The 23,471-nt window shown below is 46.8% G+C and overlaps 1 protein-coding gene across 1 annotated transcript in view; it reads left to right on the plus strand.

Annotated features, from left to right (window-relative positions):
- The first annotated feature begins 5,234 nt into the window (after positions 1-5,234).
- The window catches only part of IRF2BP2 (interferon regulatory factor 2 binding protein 2), a 33,465-nt gene continuing 15,228 nt past the window's right edge, over positions 5,235-23,471 (plus strand). Inside the window, exon 1 of the mRNA XM_033939221.1 lies at positions 5,235-6,131. Within this exon, the coding sequence (XP_033795112.1) occupies positions 5,300-6,131 (832 nt within the window). The 5' untranslated portion in view covers positions 5,235-5,299. The remainder of the gene's footprint in view (positions 6,132-23,471) is intronic.

A 23,471-nucleotide genomic window follows, 5' to 3' on the forward strand; every position in this document is an offset into this window, starting at 1 on the left:
AGAGGAGCAGGGTTGAAAGAGATGCTGGGTTGGGAGGCAGGGGTGAGAGTTGCTGGCTGGGAGGGGCATGGGGAAGAGAGATTCTGGTTGGGGGGCAGGATGAGAGATGCTGGCTGGGAGGAGAGGTACTGGCTCGGGGAACATAAGAACATAAGTATTGCTGCTGGTGGGTCAGACCAGTGGTCCATTATGCCCAGCAGTCCGCTCACGCGGTGGCCCTCCGGTCAAAGACCAGCACCCTGAGACTAGCCCTACCTGCGTACGTCCGTGTTCAGCAGGAACTTATCTAGCTTTTCCTTGAATCCTTGGAGGGTGTTTTCCCCTATCACAGACTCCAGAAGAATGTTCCAGCTCTCTACCACTCTCTGGGTGAAGAACTTTCTTATGTTTGTACGGAATCTATCCCCTTTCAACTTTAGAGAGTGCCCTCTTGTTCTCCCTACCTTGGAGAGGGTAAACAACCTGTCCTTGTCTACTAAGTCTATTCCCTTCAGTACCTTGAATGTTTCAATCATGTCCCCTCTCAATCTCCTCTGTTCGAGGGAGAAGAAGCCCAGTTTCTCTAATCTTTCGCTGTACGGCAGCTCCTCCAACCCTTTAACCATCTTAGTTGCTCTTATCTGGACCCTTTCGAGTAGTACCATGTCCTTCCTCATTTACGGTGACCAGTGCTGTACACAGTACTCCAGGTGAGGGTGCACCATGGCCCGGTACAGCGGCATGATAATCTTCAATCTGTTTGTGATCCCCCTTCTTTATCATTCCTAGCATTCTGTTCGCCCTTTTTGCCACCGCCGCACATTACGCAGACGGCTTCATCGACTTGTCGATCAGAACTCTCAAGTCCCTTTCCTGGGAGGTCTCTCCCAAGTACCACCCCAGACATCCTGTATTTGTGCAGGAGATTTTCGTTACCGACATGCATCACTTTACACTTATCCATGTTGAACCTCATCTGCCATGTTGATGCCCATTCCTCGAGCCTGATTATGTCACGTTGCAGATCTTCACAATCCCCCTGCGTCTTCACTACTCTGAATAACTTCGTATCGTCAGTGAATTTAATTACCTCGCTCGTCGTACCTATGTCCAGATCGTTTATAAAGATGTTGAAGAGCATGGGTCCAAGCACCGAGCCCTGAGGCACTCCACTGGTGACGCTCTTTCAGTCCGAGTATTGTCCATTTACCCCCACTCTCTGTTTCCTATGCTCCAGCCAGTTTTCACGTATTTCACCCTCAATTCCATGGCTCACAATTTTTCAAAGTAGTCGTTCATGCGGAACCTTGTCGAACGCCTTCTGAAAGTCCAGATATACAATGTCGACCGGGTCGCCCTTGTCTATCTACCTGTTTACTCCCTCGAAGAAGTGCAGCAAGTTTGTCAAACAAGATCTGCCTTTGCTGAAACCATGCTGGCTGGTTCTCATCAGTCCATGTCCGTCAAGGTGATGAATGATGTGGTCCTTTATCAGCGCCTCTACCATCTTTCCCGGTACCGAGGTCAGACTCACCAGTCTGTAGTTTCCTGGGTCTCCCCTTGAACCTTTTTTGAAGATCGGAGTAACATTCGCCACCTTCCAGTCCTCCGGAATCTTTCCCGATACGATTGACAGATTGGCTATCAGTTGAAGCAGTTCAGCTATGGTCCCTTTCAGTTCCTTGTTGACCCTCGGATGGATGCCATCCGGTCCCAGGGATTTATCGCTCTTAAGCCTATCAATCTGCCTGCATACCTCTTCTAGACTGACCATTAACCCTGTCAGTTTCCCGTTTTGACTCCCAGCATATAGCCTAATTGGTTACGGTATGCTGTGTATGTCCTCTTCGGTAATGCAGACGCAAAAATGTGTTCAGTCTATCAGCGATTGCTTTGTCCTCCTATAGCGCTCCCTTTATTCCTTGGTCATTCAACGGTCCCACCGCTTCCTTTGCGGGGTGTTTCCCTTTAATATATCGAAAGAACGGCTTGAAGTTTTTCGCCTCCTAGGCTATTTTCTCCTCATAGTCTCTTTTGGGTCCTTTTACCGCCTTATGGCACCTGCGTTGATGCTGTTTGTGGTTATTCCAGTTTTCATTAGTTTTTGATCTTTTCCATTCCTTAAATGAGGTGGTTTTTTTTGTCTCTGAAAGAGGGTAGATAGTGTGAGATGCTGGCAGGGGGTGGGGGAGGGGGAAGAGAGGTACTTACTTGGGAGGGGATAGAGGAGAGTGAGAGGGATGAGTGAAAGATGCAGACTTGAGGCTGGCTCAGGGGTGGAAGATCCTGCACAGTGAGAGACACAAAAACATAGAGAAGAGATCTTAGATGGGGATTGAGCATAGAGACAGGGACACTGAAACTATACTGGGTACAATGAGGGACAGACATGGAGAAGAATGCTTGATGGAGGAAAGTGCATTGAAACAGGGCATATAAGGATTCTTAGACACAGGGACATTACTTGAAAAGGGGTGATTCTCACAGAGGGATGATGGATGCAGGGAATGGAGAGGGGAGAAGCTAGACAGGATAGATAAAGACAAAATGTAAAATAGACAGGCGATCCTGGGAAGACAATTATATAAACCAAAGAAAAGTAGAAAAAGGGACTCTGGTACCCAAATGAAAGAAAAAAAATAAACTGCTCAGACAACAAAAGATGAGAAAAAGGTTTTTTTATTCTGAATTTATTGAAATATGTTATCTTTGAGAAACAGTTTTCATCAACATAAAGGCAAAGTGATGTACTATGAAAACAAATCAACCAAATTTTACTAAGGTAGGCTTTTACAAAGGTGTGCTGCTAGAAGTAAGTCACAACCCCTCCCCCTATTTAAGCTGTAGTAGAGGTTTCTACCATGGCCCGGAGTGCTATATGCTCCAACATTAATAAGCATTGGAGCATTTAGCACTCCGTACCCTGGTAAAAGCCCAAGCAAGAAAAACTTGAAGTCTCTTAGTATAATTTAATAAAAATACTGAATTGTACTGAAATTCCAGATAATACCGTATTTTTCGCACTATAAGACGCACCCAAATGTAGAGGAGGAAAAATCAAGAAAATATTTTCATCCAAATGGTGTACCCTGCCCAATTCCCTGCTCTGTACCCCCTCTGGTGCTCTAGTGGTAGGCCGGAACAGGAGGGGGGGAGAAAGATGTGCCACCTTATTGTGCCTTTTGGTATAGGAATTTCCTGTCATCAGAATTAGAGAATGACATGGTGACAAAATTCATCACCGTTCCCGTCCCCACGGATAACCGCGGGAAACCATCTTCATGCCATTCTTTAAGGAGAGAGGAAAGAATCAGAGTATAATTGGGCACAACCACTGACCCGCAAGCTTTGCTTTGAAGAATGCTGGTGTAGAAGGACCGAGGTTGAAATAGACACTAGAAAATGACATGGGATTATTTCCCGTGGTTATCCACGGGGACGGGAACGGTGATGAATTTTGTCACCATGTCATTCTCTAATCAGAATGTCACAGCCAGCATCAAAATGACTAACTCTTTCCAGCTCCAGGGTTCATTGCTGTCTCCAGTTATTTTCATAATATTTATCTTCCTCCATTGTTGAGCATTTTTTTCTGAAGTTTGGTATCAATTATCATGCCTATGTGAATGTTATCCAGCTTTATGTAGAAGCTGATTAAGAACATGAGGAGGCTATTAAAAGACTGAATAAATATCTGGAGGCGGTACACACCTGACTTAATACTCATAAATTTAAAAGTGAATCCTGACATATGTAAGTAATTATGGATGCCTGAATGCACATCATTATTGGTATTTCTATGTTTTTTACCCTCCCCCCTCCTGTACCTTTTTAAATCCTGGTGGTTCAGCGGTGTATCGGCAGGAGCAAGCTTTCTGCACTCCTGCCTGGCCTCGCACTGCTCCCTGAATGGCTGCTGTCAGTTTTTGTGAGCCCTGCGCGAACCAAAGGCAGCCATTCAGGGAGCGGCATGGGCCCAGGCAGGAGCACAGAAAGCTTGCTCCTGCTGATACACCACTGTACCACCAGGATTTAAAAAAGCAGAAAAAAGGTAATATTCGCTCCATAAGACGCATACATATTTCCACCCATTTTTGGGGGGGAAAAAGTGTCTTATGAAGTGAAAAATACAGCAATTAACAAAAATATTGTTTAAATATTGTCATATAAACATGCAAAATTTTTCAGAATTTGCAAATTTTGGGTGTAGAATTTTGATTTTTTTTTTTTTGCCGGATTTCTGCCAGGTGTAGGCATTGAAAGAAACAGGAGAGGAAAGTTGCAGAAAGGTGTTTGCTTTTTGCAAGACAATGCACCTGCTCCCAAGGCTGGCAAAATAATGGATATTTTGATGTAGTTGGGGTTATATCCACCCTACTCACCAGGTTTTGGTCTATCTTACTATTTTCAGTTTCTAAATCTTAAAAAGACTGAAAGGGTGATAATTTTCAGGTGATGTGGAGGTGTTTGAAGCAGCAGAGCTGTATTTCAGAAACCAGACATCAGAGTATTTTTTTGAAAGGGTTACAGAAACTTCAGACACATGTGCCATGTGTGTTGAACTTAGGGATGAATACGTGGACTAACTTGTAAGTTTCAGTGTGTTCCTGTCCCTGCTTATTCAAGATATTGTGGACAGAGCTTGTTAATAGTCCCATCGAAGAAACTGCCGCCTGAGGCAGACACCCATCTCTTACCCCCGAAACGCAGTTCTGCCTTCAGTCTTTGTTAGTGGATGCATAATAAATGTTACCCTTAAGTTGAAATCAGAATGTCCCTCCTCTTCTTTGCTTTACTTTATTATTGTTGCCCTTTTGGAGTTTTTCTTTTTTTATGATTTAATGTATCATATTGCACTAAACGCTGGCTCCTCTGCGAACTGCAAGTATCGCAAACGCTCTCCACAAGTATGCAGAATTAATGCGCAGGCGCCATCGTTGTTCTATCTCATCTCTATAACATACTGTACTAGTCATTCGAGCAACATTATTTCTATCTCGTTAGAGGATGATGTCAGAGCTACGCTCCCGAGATTGTTGAAACGCACAGTGGGTTTGTCCCACTGAAGTCTCCCTAGCAAAATTAGGAAGCTTGGTTCTGACCTTGTTATCAAGTATGTTAGAGGTGTGGCAGTTGAGGCGTTAAAACATTTCCGTTTGTTTTTGTTGTCGTTGTCCTCGTATGGCCAATATTCTCTGGTGACTGTAATTTTGGCCAATCAACGCGCTCAATTACCGACGCCGCCGTGCTACATGGCCTTCCTCTGCTGCCCCGCCCACCCCCCACCCCCCCGCGCGAGTTGGGCTGAGAGCGCGCTGTCATGGCGTCGGCGGGCGCTGTGTGCAGGCGCCAGTCCTGTTACCTCTGTGATTTGCCGCGCATGCCGTGGGCATTGCTCTGGGACTTTTCAGAGCCTGTTTGCCGGGGTTGCGTGAACTACGAAGGCGCGGACCGGATCGAGTCGGTGATCGAGGCTGCACGCCACCTGAAGCGAGCACACGGCTTCCCGGAAGGCCGCGGTGGAGGCTCAGGACAGCAACAGCAAGTGGTGGGGAAGGAACCGCGCCCTCCACTTCAACAGCCATCCCTGGAGCGCTGTGTAACTGTGACTGCTGCCGCTACGGCTGCAGCCTCGCTGCCTTACCAGCCCCGCCCGGGCTCCGAATACGCAACAGGCCCGCCTGGAAGCGGCCTTCTCTTTTCTAATGGCTTTCCCAAAACAGAGGATAGCTCAGAGCTCAACCGAGCCAGCCCCAGCCCGCGTGTCGTCAGGAGCAGTAGCAACAACACCGCAGCCTCCACTTCTGGGCCTCTCGCTCATGCCAGCAGCAGTAGCGGCGTATTGCTGCCCCCGGCTGCCGCTCTGGGTTGCAGAGCGGCAGCGGCGGCTCTAGGGATTCCTCCGGCCCTGCTGACCACGGCTGCCGCAGTCGCCTCCTGCTCCTCGAGGCCTGAGGCAGAACGCGAGGCGAAGGAGAGACAACGCGTGGAGGAGGGTGCGCGGGCCCGGGCCGAAGAATGGCTTAACAGGCCCGCGCGCACGGTCAGGGACACTTTGCTCGCGCTCCACCAGCACCAACCGCTGCAAGCATTCAAGAAAGAGCCCGCGGCGGCTAGCAGACCCTCAAGCCTCGACAGCGTGTCAAAATCAGGTGAGAAGAAGCGCGGCGTGCTGTGTACTTTTATCTGCACGTTAAATGCTACTGAAGCTAGTGAAGGGGCCTTCTCTAGGAGCATGCCTGCGACAAAATGTTGGCCCGCCGAGTTGAGCGATGGAGGGGAGTTAAATATACACACAGTTTCTTTCCAGAGCTAAGCAAGAAATTGATGTTAGTCCAGCAGTACAAGTACACAAAACTATGAAAGTGAGACGCATTCATAGAACGGTGTTACGTAGAATGGCAGTGGAAGGGGCTGAGGACGTCCTTGTTACAACAGGGGATTTTAGCTTGGGAAATATATATAGAACTATACTGCTGCTAACATATAGTGGTGTGGGTCTCTATTAGTACATTAAAACCCCTAGAAAAAATTTAAATATTTTTGTAAGTTGTAATATTTTCCCTGTCGTTTCCCCCCTAATTTTTGAACTATAAAATACTAAGGGAAGTGGAAAGGGTAGATAGATGTGAATCAATTGTTTACTCAACTACAGTCAAACCTTGGTTTGTGAATGTTTTGCAAGACGAGCAAAACACTTGAGCAAATCGTACCTCGTAAACCGAGCATTGACTCGATTTGCGAGCCCCCCCCCCCGAACCAGCATCCCCCCGCCCAAACACAAGCCCTTACCTCCAATCTGCCAACCGGCATGCAGCACCAACCCAAGGACTTGCAGGTGCCAGAAGATCCTGCCTCTTGCCTGGACTGGGCCTTGAGCATTTGCGCATGCTCAAGGCCTTCTGGCTCCTGCCTCTTTCCGAGATTCTCGGAGAGAGCAGGAGCTAGAAGGCCTTGAGCATGTGCAGATGCTCAAGGCCCAGTCCAGGCAAGAGGCAGGATCTTCCGGCACTTCCTGTGGGTTGGTGCCAGTGCCAGATCGAGGTAAGGGCTTGTGTTTGGGAGGGGGATACCAGTTCGTAGGAGGGAGCGTTCGCAGGTGAGGGGGCAATGCTGGTTCTTGGTGGGGGGTGGAAGCGTGCCAGTGGCCTCGGGAGTGGGGGGGTGAGGTGGAGCAGTGCTGGTGGCCTCGGTGGGTGGAGGAGGGGGGCTGAGATCCGAATCAAGTGAGCTTCCCTTAACTTTCAATGGGGAAACTCGTTTTGATATACGAGTAATTTGGTTTATGATCATGCTTCTGGAGCGAATTATGCTAGTAAACCAAGGTTCCACTGTACTACGATCAGGGGACATTCAATGAAGCTACTAAGTTGTAGATTTAAAACAAATCAAATAATTTTTCGTCACACAACTCTGGAATTCGTTGTAGGAAAATGTGGAAAAATCAGTTAGCAGAGTGTAAAAAAGGTTTGGTAAAAGAGAAGTCCATAGGCTATTATTGAGATGGCTTGGGGAAATCCACTGCTTCTTCCTAGGCTAAGCAGCACAAGTTTTACTACTTGGGATCTAGCTAGCTACTTGGGACCTGGGCTGGCCACTGTTGGAAACAGGATAGTGGGCTTGATGGACCGACCTTCAGTATCTCCCAGTATGACAATTCTTATGTAACTTAAGGCTTTAACTATTCATGTGGGCATAAATTGAGGATATTTCCCCTTATGTTCAAAATGAATAGGTTAAAGAATAATTTAGTAATTATTTTGCTTGAAACATAAGTAGCCTTAGTGGAAAAGTATTCAGCTCCCTAGGTGAACTTAAGGCATGTACCTCCCTTCCATTAACTTTTAAGTCCTTAAAACCCCCTCTTCTCAGGTTTTGATAATTGAGCTCCCCAACACCATCTCTTCCAGACTTAATTCTGTAAACACAATGAGATATACTTCTGAATCATGTGTCTGTTGCAGCAAGCTCAAATCTTTCCTTTTTTTCCCTACAAAGAGGAAGATTCTAGAGTGCATGCTCCTAACCTTATTTGAAGGGCAAATGTTTTTTCTTCCTCTTTCAGAGCAGTCAGTATGAGAGAGTGCTGCAGGAATCCAAGTGGATGTGATCAGTCTATATCAGTGGACAGCCTTCCTGATAGCCAGCTAGGTCTTCAGTCTGTGAGAGTGACTAGCTGCCCTTAAGCTGATTTGGCTTAATGCAGAAGGATGAGAAAAGAAGTTTGGCTAGACCCCAGAATGTTTGTGTGGGAAGGCCAATAGAGATCAGGCAAGGCACTAAGGAATCATGCGATGAGCCCCAGAGGAGCAAAACGGTAATCAGTTTTGATTCTCTCAGGAAGGTGAGTGGAATCAATGAGGGACAAATCTCCCTGGTGTATTCTGAATACCCTGAGAAGGGAGATTTGATATTTTGCTGAAATGAATTCTTATTTTTCTCACCTTGGAGAAGAGGGTGCATTCCCCATTGTATTTCTCACTCTATAAAAGTGGTTCTCAGTCATGGGGGAAACCTCAGCTAATGGGTATCTACAGTGAATATTGATGACTGTTGGGTTGCTGCCTTCATTGCATACAGATTTCTCTTATGCATAATCATTATGGATATTCTGAAAATCTGATTGGCCAGGACAAGTAACCACTGCTCTAAGGGATAAGTGAACTGATAGTGGGGTGTATGGATTTTTCCTTTAAACACAAAAACATGAAGGCAGATAAATAACATGTAACCCTATCCAGTCTGCCTATTCTCTTCCTTAGAGATCCTATGTACTTGTCCCAAGCTTTCTTGAATTCAGATATTGTTTTCATCTCCACTGGGAGGTTGTTGGATGAGTTCATCCCTACTTAGGACATTTGATATGTACTGCTCTTTGAACTATGAGGTGGAAAGATATTTTCTTTGAGTATATCTTGCAGAGTTCACTGGGGCAATGTCTCCAAACAGGTTAGTTCTGTGTATATACCATGTCTGTAATAAACCTCACGCTTAAGGTGGGATATGTGAAGTCTCAGATTTTGTTAGTGATGCTTGCTGTAGTACTAATTTGGTGCCAAAGAGAGTTCTGGAGTTCATAAGATGTAAACTGTATAGGCAACCAATCAAGCTGTGCTTGAAAGTTATCTTTAATCAGGCTTTTGCACTCAATCCAGAGGGGAATTTCTGTATCTTTTCATCACAATTTCTTGCCTTTGACTGGATTTCTGATAGCCAACTGAAAAAGTATAGGTGCTCAGCTTGGGACTATGAGGAGAGTATATTTAAATGTATGCCTGTTAATGTCTAAGGACTTAAAACAAGGACTTCCTCTTAGACATACCTTTTTCATTGTGTTTATTCCATATTTTCTTATTGCTGGGGAACTACCAATAAAGGTGTTCAGTTTAATGATGCTTCAATGGTATGGATTAGTATTTTCCCAGGTTTTAAATACTTTTATTTTATTGTTATTCCAGCTTAGACTTTGAGAGGTTTGCCTCTCCAATGCTACAAAAATACTTAATTATTATACTGGTCACTTTTGCTAATTCTAGTGCAATAGGCACATCATTCCTGAACTCTCGGGTAGTCCGTCCCTTCCCACAAGATTCTGTACAGGCAGTCCCCAGATTAAGAATGAGTTCCGTATTTTTGCTTTTTTTTTTTTTTTAAACCATTCTTAAGTTGAATTTGCATGTAATTCGGATCGTGTACACTACACAATCTATATAAACATTAAAGAAACAGTCCTCAAAACAAAGTACTGTAGTTTAAATAGAAAGAAAAAATAGGTTTACACTTTTGTTCGTCTGTCCCACTGTCCCCTCTCCTCCACCACCACGTCCAACATTTCTCCATCTCTTCATCTACATCTGTACCTCACACCTCTCCCACCACCATGTCCAATATTCCTTTCTTCTTCCCTATGCCCAACAATTCACCTCTTTCTTTATTTCCCCATGTGCACTGTCTCTTTCCCTCTCACTCAAGACACCCAGGCCCAACAATTCTCCCTTTTTATTCCCTCCCCCACCTCGGCATCTTTCCCTCATTCCCTCCATTGTTCCATTTTTATCTCCCAAGTTCATGCTCCCTCCCTCGTTCCATTCATTGTCCAAAGTTTGTGCTCCCTCTCTTCTTTCTGTGTTCCAACGCGACGCTTCTTTCTCTCTTCCTGTGCCAATGCACCCCTTTCTTCTCCCTTCCTGTCCAAAGGCGAACCCCCTCCTTCCTTCTGTGTCTCAACGCGTCCCCTCATCTTTCTCTCCATTCAGCGTCTCAAATTCGTGCCTCCCGCAGGTCTTTATCTCCTCTGGCCAGCTCCCTCCTCCCTTCGCAGACATATTTGCAAAGCTGCAACCACGGTTCCTGCATGCAGCTGACCCAACAGTCTGACCCTTTGTTCCTCCTGCCGGTGTTTACCTCCTCTGGCCGGCTCTCTCCTCCCAGTGACACTTCTCTTTGCGAAGTCGCAGCCGCTGGTTCATGCACAAGGCTCGCGGCTGGCTCGGAAGTCAGATCAGCTGCGAGCCTCGCACATTAACCAGTGGCTGCAGCTTCGTGAAGAGATGTGCTACTGGGAGGAGAGAGCTGGCTAGAGGAGGTAAACACCTGCAGGAGGCATCAGGCAGCCGGGTACAGGAGCCATGGCTTTGCAAAGAGAACTGTGATGGGAGGAGGAAGCTGGCCAGAGGAGGTACACTTCTCCCTTCAAATCCGTGAGGGTTAAGGGCAGAGCCATCCCGCGAATATGGAAAATCGCAGATAACTTTTAGGGCTGACTCTGACCCACCCCGCCTCCCTCCTGCGTCTCGGACCTCCCCAGACCTTACCTGGTGGTCGAGCAATGACGCGAGGCAGGCAGGAACAATCTTTGCTCCTGCCCTGTGCAGAGCTGTCATCAAAAATGGCTGCTGTGAGTTCCCGTTGTAGTCTCGTGAGACCACAGGAACTCTCAGTAGCTATTGTTGATGATGGCTCTGCACGGGGCAGGAGCGTAGGAAGATCACTTTTGTTCCACATCACCAGGTAAGGTCTGGGGAGGTCCGGGATGCAGTGATTCAGCCTTTAAAAACTAGGGGAAGGTCCAGGGCAAAAAAATTGCAAATAACTGAATTTGCAAGTACTAAACCCGTGGATTCGGAGAGAGAAGTGTAAACACCCGCAGGCGGCATAAATTTGGGACGCAGAACGGAGGGAAAAACGACAAGGAGTGCATTGGGACATGGAAGGGAGGTGGAGGGTTACCTTTTTTTTGCAGGAAGAGAGGAAGAAGGGACGCATTGACACAGGAGGGGAGAGGCAGGACTCTAGTTTGTAAGTATGAGTTTGACATAAATGGGGCGTTCTTAAACTAAAGACTGCTTTCATAAAGAGCCTCATTAGCATTTTTCACTGCCTCCTATTCACTGTACTGCAGTTCCTAAGTTTGTCTCTACACACAAGATGGTAGAAGCCTGTCTGTTCTGCTTGTGTTTATTTTTCCTTTAATTTGTTTTTGTTTTGTTTTTTTTATTTGATCATGTCTTTTTGATGCTGCAGAGGCTTTCAGCTTTGGGACATCTGTGGCTGTGGGAGAGCTCAAACCCTGAGGTCAGACGTCTGTAGCCAAGGGGCAGACTGCCTTGCCGTGTACCTGCTTGGTCAGCCTGCACTAACAGTTTGGGAGCTCAGGAACCTATTCCTTGGGAACAAGGCTCACCCCAGGTTCTATGCACAGAGGGCTTGAATGCAGGCTGAGTACTTCCTAGTGGATTTTTTTTAATTTTTTAACCAGGATTGAAGCAAACTGCGTTTCCTCCCCTGGCTACGCATGCAAGTTCTTGTTGGGTATGAAGTCTCCAGCCTGTCGTTGGGTCTGAGGCAGTCAGAAGAAGTAAGCAGTCTGGTTTCTAGGCTTGTTTGAGGCAGAAGCTCTCATAAGAACATAAGAATTGCTGCTGCTGGGTCAGATCAATGGTCCATCCTGCCCAGCAGTCCGCTCACATGGCGGCCCCAAGGTCAAGATCAGTGCTCCAAATGAATTCAGTCTCACCAGTTTAGCATGAACTTGTCCAACTTTGTCTTGAAACCCTGGAGGGTGTTTTCCCCTATAACAGACTCTGGAAGAGTGTTCCAGTTTTCTACCAGTCTCTGGGTGAAGAATAATTTCCTTACGTTTGTACGGAATCTATCCCTTTTCAACTTTAGAGAGTGTCCTAAACTAAACCTTAAGTTTATATACCGCGTCATCTCCACAGAAGTGGAGCTCGACACGGTTTACAGGAATTAAAAACAAAGAAAGGAACTCCAATGGAAGGAAGGAGGGCTTGGTAAATAGGAAGGAGAGGGGGGGGGGAGGGGGAAGTTACATTTTGGCGTAAAGCCAGGTTTTTAGATGTTTTCTGAAGTGTTGGAGGGAGGTCGAACTCCGGAGATGGGTAGTAAAGCTGTTCCACAGCTCGGTGATTCTGAAGAGGAGGGATGTTCCAAGCTTTCCTGTATGGGAGATGCCATTTAGAGAAGGGAAGGAAAGTTTGAATTTCTGAGTGGATCTGGTGGAATGAGTACTCGAGAGCCAAGATAAAGGGAAGAGGGGAGGAAGGATGCCGTGAAGAGATTTGAAAGTAAGACAGGCACATTTGTAACGAACCCTGAGGAAGACTGGGAGCCAGTGAAGCTTAGACAGAAGCGGGGAGACATGGTCGAATTTGCCTTTTGTGAAGATTAGTTTAGCTGCGGTGTTCTGAATCCGTTGGAGTCTGATAAGATTTTTCTTTGTTAGGCTTAGGTAGATGGAATTGCAGTAGTCAAGTCTGGAGAGAATGATGGATTGGACAAGGACAGCGAAATGTTGCTGGTGGAAGCAGGATTTGACTTTCCTTAGCATATGAAGATTGAAAAAGCATTTTTTTACTAGGGAGTTGATGTGGTCGTTAAAGGACAATGTAGAGTCAATGATGATTCCCAGAACTTTGCTAGAGTGCTCAAACTGTAGATTGGAGCCAGAGGAAAGAGGGATGAGGGAGGGTAGATGATCCAATTTCGGGCCAAGCCAAAGAAGTTTTGTTTTGGTCTCATTTAGTTTCATCTGAACGGAGAGAGCCCAGGATTGGAGATTAGTTATGCAAGTTGAGATGTTATCAGAGAGGTTGGTGAGGTTCGAGTCAGTTTCGAGAAGGACAAGGATGTCGTCGGCGTAGGTGTAGAGTGTCACAGTGGTAGATAGTTGGAGGAGTTTCAGGGAGGACATATAGACATTGAAAAGAATCGGAGATAGGGGTGAACCCTGGGGACTCCGCAGAGCGGTTTCCAAGGGGAGGGTGAGGTGCCATTCATGTTGACGGAGTAGGAGCGGGAGCGTAAGAATTTTGAGAACCAATCTAGGACTGTGGAGTTTATGCCAATATCGGAAAGTTGGAGGATTAGTATGTCATGGTGGACAATGTCGAAAGCAGCAGAGGTCGAATTGAAGAAGGACAGCGAACTTGTTGCAGGAGTGGAGTTGTTGGACCTTTGAAATTAAAGAGGATAAAAGAGATTCAGTGCTATAGTTGGGTCTGAATCCATGTTGGTAGGGTAGGAGAATGGAGAATCTCTCAAGATAGGATGAGAGTTGGATGGCTATGATGGATTCCAGCATTTTGGTCAGAAGTTGGCTATTGGGCGATAGCTGGAAGGAGTGGAGGGGTCCAGATCAGCTTTTTTCAAGAGAGGGGATAGGGAAATGTGTCCCATTTTGGTCAAAAATAGGCCTGAGAGTAGGGCGGAGTTAAGAGTTTGGTGAGAGATGAGATGGCCTGTGCTGGAATGTTCTCGTATAAGTAGGAGGGGAAAGGACTGTTCTCCCTACCTTGGAGAGGGTGAACAGTCTGTCTTTCTCTACTAAGTCTATTCCTTTCAGTATTTTGAATGTTTCGATCATGTCCCCTTGCAGTCCCCTCTTTTCAAGGGAGAAGAGGCCCAGTTTCTCTAATCTCTCGCTGTACGGCAACTCCAGCCCCTTAACCATTTTAGTCGCCCTTCTCTGGACCTTTTCGAGTAGTACCCAGCACAAGCATGGTACAGTAAGTACAAGTCTGACAACCTATGAGAGAAAATTGGGGATGGAGGTCCTTAAAAATAAAGCTTTATTTTGGGTTCTGGAGCTAGAGGGAGGGTCCCCCTACTCCTAAAATCCTAATTTCAGAATTTTTTGACCCATAGTATAGCTTCCACGGGCCTTTTTAATGCTAAAATCACTGCTGCGGTGGCTATCTTGGATTTCCTGGATTTTAAAATGACTTATCTACCTCAAAAGCACCTCAACTTGGCTTAAAATCAGCCGATATGGACTCCTCAGGCCAGGGTACCTTGGATTCATGCCAGATTTGTGCTGGATAGCATGCTGTGGACCATCTGTGTCCCACGTGCTGAGTGGCATGTGATGGGACAGGAACCATGGGCTTAGTCTCCTCCAATACTGCTGGGTATGTTGGATCCCAGATGGCTTGAATTCAAGGTCAAAAGTCTTGGTTAGAGCCAGGAAAGAGCAAAAGTGCTTCCCTGGCAAAGTACAGCTGTGCACCTGCCACAAAGCTCTACAAAGGGACTGGAGAGTGACCGCAAGGGACCTAAGTTCGTCCTGGACTTGATTTTACTCCAGAATTGATCAATATGCTGTATGAAGTATATTTAAAAGCAGCCACATGGAATCCTCAGGGTTCATGGCAATGCTGGTGCCTGAGGTCTCTTCCCCCTAAAGGTGCAATTCCTTTCAGCAGAGCCATGCACAGGAGATAGGGGTTCAGTCGGAGAAGGATTGAGATGATATGGATTTGGTTGCTATGCCTTTACTTTCCCAGTCTAGGTCCTCAGCAGGAAATTTTATATCACATCCTGAATGGGAGGAGGCTCTGGATTTTGGAGAGGACCCGACTGAGTGCAGGCTGTTTAATACTTTTTCAATTTTGTAGACAATTATGGAGTCTTTCAAAGAATTAAAGATAGATACTCCACAGATCTCAGTTATGCAGTGCTCACTTATGAGCAGCACTAACGCTAAGACCACATGCTTTCCCTCACATCACGACATTACTAAAATGTTAACAGACCATTGGGAGGTCCATGGCAAAGCTTTATCCAATGGTTGCTGAATTTATCGAGCTATTTATCCCACCAAAAATAGATTCCCTGGAGCCACAGTTAACCAAGTGTACCTCCCTTCCCAGTGAAGGCGGAGTGAAAGATACCCAGGACTGCAGACTGAATTTTATTCTCAAGAAAATTTGAGGATGTGGCTGCAGGATTAAAGGCAGTGGCATCTTACATAGCATGCTCATGCTGCTCCAAGTTGTGCTGTGATCCAGTGGCAGATACCATTAAGGGATCATTGGTTTCTCATGTCAGGAGTAGCTTATGTGGCTGATGCTCAATAGAATATCTTCAGGGTATTGAGCAAAGTTTCTGCTTATGCCATTTCCGCCTGATAAATGCTGTGGATTACATAAAAAGTTGCCTCCACTGGGTTAGACCAGAGGTCCATCGCACCCAGCAGTCCGCACCCGCGGCGGCCCATCAGGTCCATGATCTGTCAAGTGGTCCATGTCTCATCCTATAACCTATCACTACTTCTGCCCATACCCCTCAATCCCCTTATCCTTCAGGAATTTATCCAAACCTTCTTTGAATCCCTGTAGTGTCTTCTGCCCTATCACAGCCTCCGGGACCTATTGTGAAGCATGGCTGGGGATTACTTCAGACCGATGAGTAATGGAAATTATTCAGAAGGGGTACAAACTTGAGTTATTTCGTCCTTTCTCAGACCTTTTTGTGGATTCTCCAGCAGGGAGATCAGAAAAAGAGGTCAGAGTTTGAGCGACGGTGCAGAGACTACTTGACCTAACAAACAAAGAAGCCGTACCAGACAAAGAATTGAGCTTAGACAGATACTCCATGTACTTTATAGCAGTGTTTCTCAACCTTTTCAAGCCAAGTACCCCCTAAGCCTAACAAATACCAACTGAGTAGCCCCACCCAAGCTATGCCCCTGACCCACCCCATAATAGTACTAATTGTAATGTAATTTCTTCCATCCATTTTTCATATACACACAATGTAATCTTATCCAATATAATAAAACCCTAGCCGCGCATATGCACTCCTACCTGCGTGTTCCATTTTCCCCGTTCTGTGAGATGTAGGTCCGTGGTGGCAGGAGTGCGCATGCGCAGGTCCCCATCCTTACAGCACCTAACTACATTCCCCGGCAGGACTGGCCGCCAGCGCTGGACTCCCTGCTCTGGTAAAAGTAAGTTCTTCGCCTTGCCGGCTCTCCCCCCCCCTTCCCTTCCCGCGGTCCCGACTCCAAACCTGCCGACTCCAGCAGCGTCTGCATCACTCTACACACGCTGCTTTGGGGCCATAGAAGACCCTGAAGCAGCATGTGTATAGTGCTGCAGCTGCTGCTGGAGTCGGCAGGTTTGGAGTCGGGACCGCGGAAAGGGAAGGGGGGAGGCGGCGGCAAGGGACTACGAGAGCCAACCAGACTTCTAGCACCCGTTAATGTAACGGGCTAAAATACTAGTTAATACACAATGGTAACCGCAAAATTATAAAAACAAAGCACACTGTACACAGAGAAAATGTTAATTATCATTTATATTCATGTTTTTTTCAAAGAGGTCAAAGCAGATGACTTTAAAATATGCAATGTTACCTCAGTAACAGCTATAGAAAAATAGACAAATATAGTGCAAAATATAGAGACCAGATATAAATTCCCAAAACTGACACATTTTGATCACTAAATTGAAAATAAAATCATTTTTCCTACCTTTGTTGTCTGGTGATTTCATGAGTCTCTGGTTGTACTTCCTTATGACACTGCATCCAATATTTCTTCCCTTCTTTCTGCCTCCTGCATGCTTCCTCTCCTCCAGACCTCATTCCATTCCCTAACCAACATTTCTCTCTGTCCCTCCATGAATATAACTTTTTCTTCCTTTCTCCCTGCCTGCTCCTCCACTGAAGCCACCACCACCGATTTCTCCCTGCCTCCTGCCCCAGCCCTGCCACCCAACATATGCCATTCCCCCCCCCAACTTTTTCTTCCTCTCTACCTGCCTGTCCCCAGGCTGAAGCCACCACTACCCCACCCCACTCTACTCCACCTCCAAAGCCAACCCTTCTACCCAACACGCTTCATTCCGTGTCCCCCCGCTGAAGCCACCAGTGCCACCACTTCCACCCTGCCCCACCGTCGAAGCCGACCCTTCCATCTAACACACTCCATTCCCACCCCATCCCCCACTGCTGCTGCCAGGCACATGCAGCGACTGCATGCAGTCAGCCCACAAGCTTTCCCCCCGACGTCAGAGAGATGGTTCCGGCCCAGGATTGGCTCGGCTCAAACTTGCTCTCTGATGTCAGAATTGATGTTGGTGGAAGGCTTGTGGGCTGTCATACGCCTGGCCTGTTCCTGTTGTGGCAGGGGGATGGGAATGGAGCGTGTCGGGTGGCATGGTCTGCTTCGGTGGTGGGACAGGGAGGAGGCGGTGGCTTCAGCAGGGGGACAGGCAGGGAGGGAAATACTGCTTTATAGTACCCAAAAGAGACTTAGAAGGTTGGAGGCTGATTCTGGATCTCAAGTCAGTCAATGCGGTCCTCAAGATACCTCATTTCAGTATGGAGACAGTGCAGTCGGTCATTGCTTTGGTGGCGCTGGGGGAATTTCTTACCCCTCTGATTCTGCAAAATTGGAAGTTATATTGAAGCAAGGACTCCGGTGGCAGAGGGAAATCCCAAATGGGTCTCTGGTGCAGATCGGCGGCAGCAAGACTCTATCCTTCCCGGCAGCAAGGCTCTCTCCTCTCCTCCCTGGCCAGGCAAAAGCGGTGGTAGCGAATGCAATTCACTACCCTGCTGCTACTCCAGGCGTCTTCTCTCCGTTCGGCCGCACAAACGGAAACAGGAAGTTTTCACTGAGGGCGGGCCGCAGTGGAGAGAAGACGCAAGGAGTAGTGGCAGGAGTGGATCGCTACTGCCACTGGCAGACCTCTTCCCAGATGCATCCCTCCTGCCGGACTCTCTTTGGGAAAGGTGTGGTGGTGGGGGGCTTAGGAGTGCCATAAAAAAAGGTAGATGGAGAGATAGGGGAGTTGGTGGACTGGAGGGGAGATGGACTTGGGGGAGATCATGGAGATGGGAGATGGGAAAAATAAAAGAAATAAGGATCTAAAAACAGGGGTGGGAGAGAGATGGTGGACAATGGGATTTAGGGAGGGAAGGAACAGAAAGGGAGAGAAGTTGGACACAAGGGAAGGAGGGGGGATAGAGATACTGAATAGGAGGGTAGTTGAGAAGAGAAAGGGAGAGATGGTGGATCCTGGGGTGGTGGGGAAGGAGAGAGAGATGAAGGATGAAAGGGTAATTCAGAAAAGGTGGATCTGTGGATGGAAAAAAGGAAAGATACCAGACCGGGGGAGGAAAGGGAAACGGAAGTGGAGGACAGATGGATGGTTAGCATGAAGAAAGGAGACCCTGGCAAGCAAGTTATCAGAAGACAACCGGAGTTGAGGACCAATAAGATCTGAATAATGATCAGACAACAAAAGTTAGAAAAAATAATTTTATTTTCTATTTTTTGGTGTTAGACCACAAATGTGAGCTAGGATTTAAGAGAGAGAGGAAAAGTCTTTATCCCAGGACAAGCAGGCAGGCTATTCTCACATATGGGTGACATCATCAGCGGAGCCTGGATGCGGAAACTCGCAAGCATACTTGCTTGAAGAAACCAGAAGTTTCGAGTCGACCGTGCATGCGTGAGTACCTTCCTGCCCAACGCGGGGCGCGTCTCCTCAGTTCTTAGTTTTCCGCGGAGCCGAGAAGTCCGTCCTTGACTCTCTGCATTTAACTTCGTTACTTCGTGCCTTCTCTGAACCGCAGTTTGTATTTTTTTCTTCATGAATCGCTGTTTTTCTTTTATTTCTAGTTTAAAAAAAAAAAAATTCAATATTCCGTCTGTTTGCTGGGGCAGGTTGCTCAGCCGCAGCCCAAGGGCTTCGATCTTGCGGCAGCTATTTTTCCTCCTATGTCCTGGCCTGTCACGGGCTTCAAGAAGCGTACTATTTACCATTGGTGACTCAAGTGCCTTAGGCCAGAACATCACCCGAAGTCGTGCGAGCGCTGTACTCTTCAACCTCGAGCCCTTAAACGTCGTCACCTTTTGGTGGAGAAGCTGTTCGGGATGGATTCTTCCTCCGATCTCTTGACATCGAAGGCGCCCTCAGCCTCACCTTCAACCGAGACTCCTCTTGCTTCTACTGCTTGAGCCTCATCAGACCATCGTTTGCAACAGCTCTCTCTTCGACGACACCTGCTGTATCTTCCCCTATTTCCTCAGGTCAGATAGCTCAGCAGAAAGTTCCAGCGGTGGTGCTTAAAGTGCCTAAGATTTCCAAGTGGTAGCACATTTACACTGCCTTTGTGGAACCTCCAGCCAAAGCAGGTGGTCCGGTTTCAGATGCAGATCCATCCTTGCCGGCTTCTTTCCAGACCATGTTGGAGAAATAATTCATTCAGTTCCTTACTAATATGGGACCGAAGCTTCTCCCTCTCATCCAGCCTGGGTATTCAGCAGACTCCCGCGAGGTTGAGCCGCTTCCTTTGCCTCAGTCTGAACTTACACACTCTTTGCAGGGAGCAGAGTCTCTGCGATGTCTGGTCTGGTATCCAAGCACGTGAAGCAAGGAGCAGAATCTTTGAAAGTGCCTCGACAGGAATCCTCACACTCCTTACAAGGAGCAGTCTTTGGAAGTGCTTCGAGATTCCTCCATCAAACCTCCTGAGTTTCGATCTACGGCTTCTAGCCCTATCCATTCACCTGTAGCATTGCCTACTTCCATCTCTAGGGCGAAGTCTCCTCGAGACCTGCTTCCACACACCACTCTCGTCGTCAATCGAGGCCTTCATCAAGACATCTATCCAGGCATAGGTCTCCTTTCAAAGAGCAACCTTTTTCGTCTAGGCCTCAATCCAGACTTTCCAGCTTTTCCAGACCAACTCCTCGATCGAAGTCTCCGCTCCCAGACTCAGCTGCTTCCATTGCCTCGTCCAAGTCTCCATGTTCTTTTATGGTCGTTTCTCTAGAGAGGCTTCACCTCCGATCCAGGCCGCCTCGAGGTCCTCGAGTCCCTCTCAGGGCAAGGCCTTGGCGGATCAGCTGTCTTTCTCTGCTTTTCTTCGCCAGATGGCTAATGACTTAGAACTTCAACTAGATTCTGGTTCTAAGTACTGAGTATCTTGAGGTCATGCATCTCTCTCAACCTCCTGCAGAGTAACCTAAGCTTCATCTTCACAAGCTTTTGTCTCAGACTTTCACATGCTGCCTGAAGACTCCTTATACCATTCCTGCTGTTCCAGGTAAATTGGACTTCAGATATAGAACTCTACATTGTAACGGCTTTGAGAATTCTTGTGGAGTCCTCCTTAAAAAGATCCCATCTTTCCAGAGTCTATGCTATTGTTCCTCCTGGAAGGGAGGGGTAAACTATGGACAAGTTTGGACGTCGTCTTTATCAAAATGCTATGATGTCCTCCAAAGTCCTTAATTATAATTTTAACCTCTTTACTTATCTCAAGTTCCTCATTGATCCTCCTTCACAAATTTCTCAATTTCCTGGATAAACAGAAGCACTTCGAATTACAAGAAGTTATTGCTACTCTGTCACAACTAAGATTGCATCTTCTTCAGTCCTCTTATGATGCCTTTGAATTAGCCAGGGCCATTGCTTTCTCTGTAGCAATGCACCGCTTGGCCTGGCTTCGCACCATTGACATGGACCCTAATCTTCAGGACTGCCTGCAGGCAATGACCTCTTTGATGAATCCATAGAGGCAGCCACCAAGAAATTGTCTGAACATGAAAAATCTTTGGCTTCCATTGTCAGACCAAAGCCTAAGCCAGCTCCTGTAAAACCTTTACGCCCTCCTCCAATTTTCCAGAGGCGTTATACTCTGAGGGCGGATCCTTACAATCGAGCACCTCCCAAGAAACAACAGCAATAGAAACTCCAGCCTTCTGCTGCATCTAAGGCTGCGCAGCCTTTTTGACTTTAAAATAGAGCATAATCTTCATCGTTCTGTCTCTGTCCTCTCTTCCCCCATTTAAGGTCGTCTCCATCATTTTTATCATCGATGGGAGACAATTACATCTGACCTCTAGGTGCTGTCAGTCATCAAGGAAGGATACTCTCTCCATTTCACTCAGGTTCCACCAGAGCATGCTCCAAGAGAGTATCCTTCCAGTCCATCTCAGACCGCCCTTCTTCTTCAGGAAGCTCAAGCTCTACTTCGTCACCGTGCATAGAACCAGTTCCTTTGGAACAGCAGAACAGGGGTTTTTACTCCCGTTACTTCCTAGTTCTGAAGAAGATGGGCGATCTGCGACCCATTCTGGATCTCGGGGCTCTCAACAAATTTTTAGTCAAAGAAAAATTTTGCATACTGTCACTGGCGTCCCTTCTAGATCAGAACGACTGGTTATGCTCTCTGGATTTCAAGAAGGCTTATACTCGTATTCCCATTCATCTGGCCTCCTGTCAATATCTCAGATTTTGGGTGGGGAATCTACATTACCAATACAGAGTGCTACCCCCTACCTAGACGACTGGCTCATCAAGGATTCCACATCTCAGGGGGTTATTGTAGCGACCCAACGGACTACGTAGCTGAAGATGGGATTCGAAATCAACTTTCCCAAATCCCAACTTCAGCCCTCTCAGAATCTACGGTTCATCGGAGCTGTTCTGGACACTATCCAACTAAGAGCATTCCTTCCACAACAACGTCTGGAGGCTCTTTTTCAACTTTGTCATGCAGTGTGTTTCCGCTCTTCAATCTCAGCGAGACACATGATGGTACTCCTAGGTCACATGGCCTCCACAGTGCACGCGACTCCTTTTGCCAGACATCACCTCAGAATTCCTCAGTGGACCCTGGCATCTCAGTGGACGCAGGCTTGCGACCAACTCTCTCAACACATTACAGTCACTCCTTCGTTGAGATAGTCTCTCCACTGTTGAATGCTCTCTTCCAATCTCGCCAAATGCCCCCTCATCAAAAGGTCCTCACGATAGATTCCTCGACCTGCGCTTGGGAGGCTCATCTCGATGGTCTCCGTACTCAAGGCCACTGGACCAGTATGGATTGTCAGTGTCGCATCAATCTGTTGAAACTCAGAGCGATCTTCAGTACTCTCAAAGCTTTTCAACATCTTCACGACCAGGTAGTCCTCATTAATACAGACAACCAAGTCGCCTTGTATTATGTCAACAAACGGGGGGGGACAGGATCTCCCTCCTTTGTCAAGAAGCTCTGAAGGTTTGGGATTGGGCAATTCTCCACAACACCTTCCTCAAAGCTGTCTATGTACATCCAAGGGATGAAAAACTGTTTGGTGGACAAATTGAGTCATCTTCTGCAACCTCACAAATGGACACTCAATTCCTCGCCTCTTCATCACATGTTTTCGCAGTGGGGAACGCCTGAGATAGATCTCTTTGCAGCTCACCACAACCACAAACTGCCCCAGTTCTGCTCCAGTATCTATTCTCCTCATCGCCTAGAGGCAGGTGCTTTTCTTCTGGAATGGACAAATCTCTTCCTGTATGCATTCCCATTCCCTCTCATTCTCAAGACTCTTGTCAAGTTGAAGAACAATCATGCCACCATGATTCTGATAGCTCCTCGGTGGCCGAGACAACCCTTCTACTTCAACTCAGCAGCAGGGAGCCATACCTTCTACCAGTTTCTCTGTCTCTGCTTACACAGAGTCAAGGATCTCTACTTCATCCCAGCCTGTAGTCTCTACACCTGACAGCTTGGTACCTCTCAACATAACTCCTCTTCAGTTTTCTCAACATGTAAAGACATTTTAGAGGCTTCTAGAAAGCCTGCCACTAGACTGCTACCACCAAAAATGGACTAGATTTTCTACTTGGTGTATCTCTTATGATAAGGAGCCTCAAGATTCCTCCTTATCTTCTGTTCTAGATTATCTTTTGCACTTATCCACCTCTGGCCTCAAGTCTACATCGATCTGAGTCCATCTTAGTGCAATTGCTGTTTTCCATCAACCTATTGAAGAGAAACCCCTCTCTGCTCATCTGTTAGTTTCCAGATTTATGAAAGGGCTTTTCAATGTCAAACCTCCTCTCAAACTGCCTCCAGTGGTTTGGGATCTCAATGTTGTTCTTGCTCAATTGATGAAGACTCCATTTGAACAAATGTCTATGACTCATCTTAAGTATCTTACTTGGAAAGTGGTCTTTCTCATTACCCTCACCTCTGCTCGAAGAGTCAGTGAGCTGCAAGCATTAATTGCTGATCCACCTTTCACAGTTTTCCATCATGACAAGGTGGTCCTCAGTACTTATCCTAAATTCTTACCTAAAGTGGTTTCAGAATTTCATCTCAACCAATCTATTGTACTTCCAGGTTTTTTTTTCCAAGACCTCATTCTCATCCTGGAAAATCAGCTCTTCATACTCTGG

Source organism: Geotrypetes seraphini, chromosome 3 (genome assembly GCF_902459505.1).
Source record: "Geotrypetes seraphini chromosome 3, aGeoSer1.1, whole genome shotgun sequence".
NCBI classification, from domain to species: domain Eukaryota; kingdom Metazoa; phylum Chordata; class Amphibia; order Gymnophiona; family Dermophiidae; genus Geotrypetes; species Geotrypetes seraphini.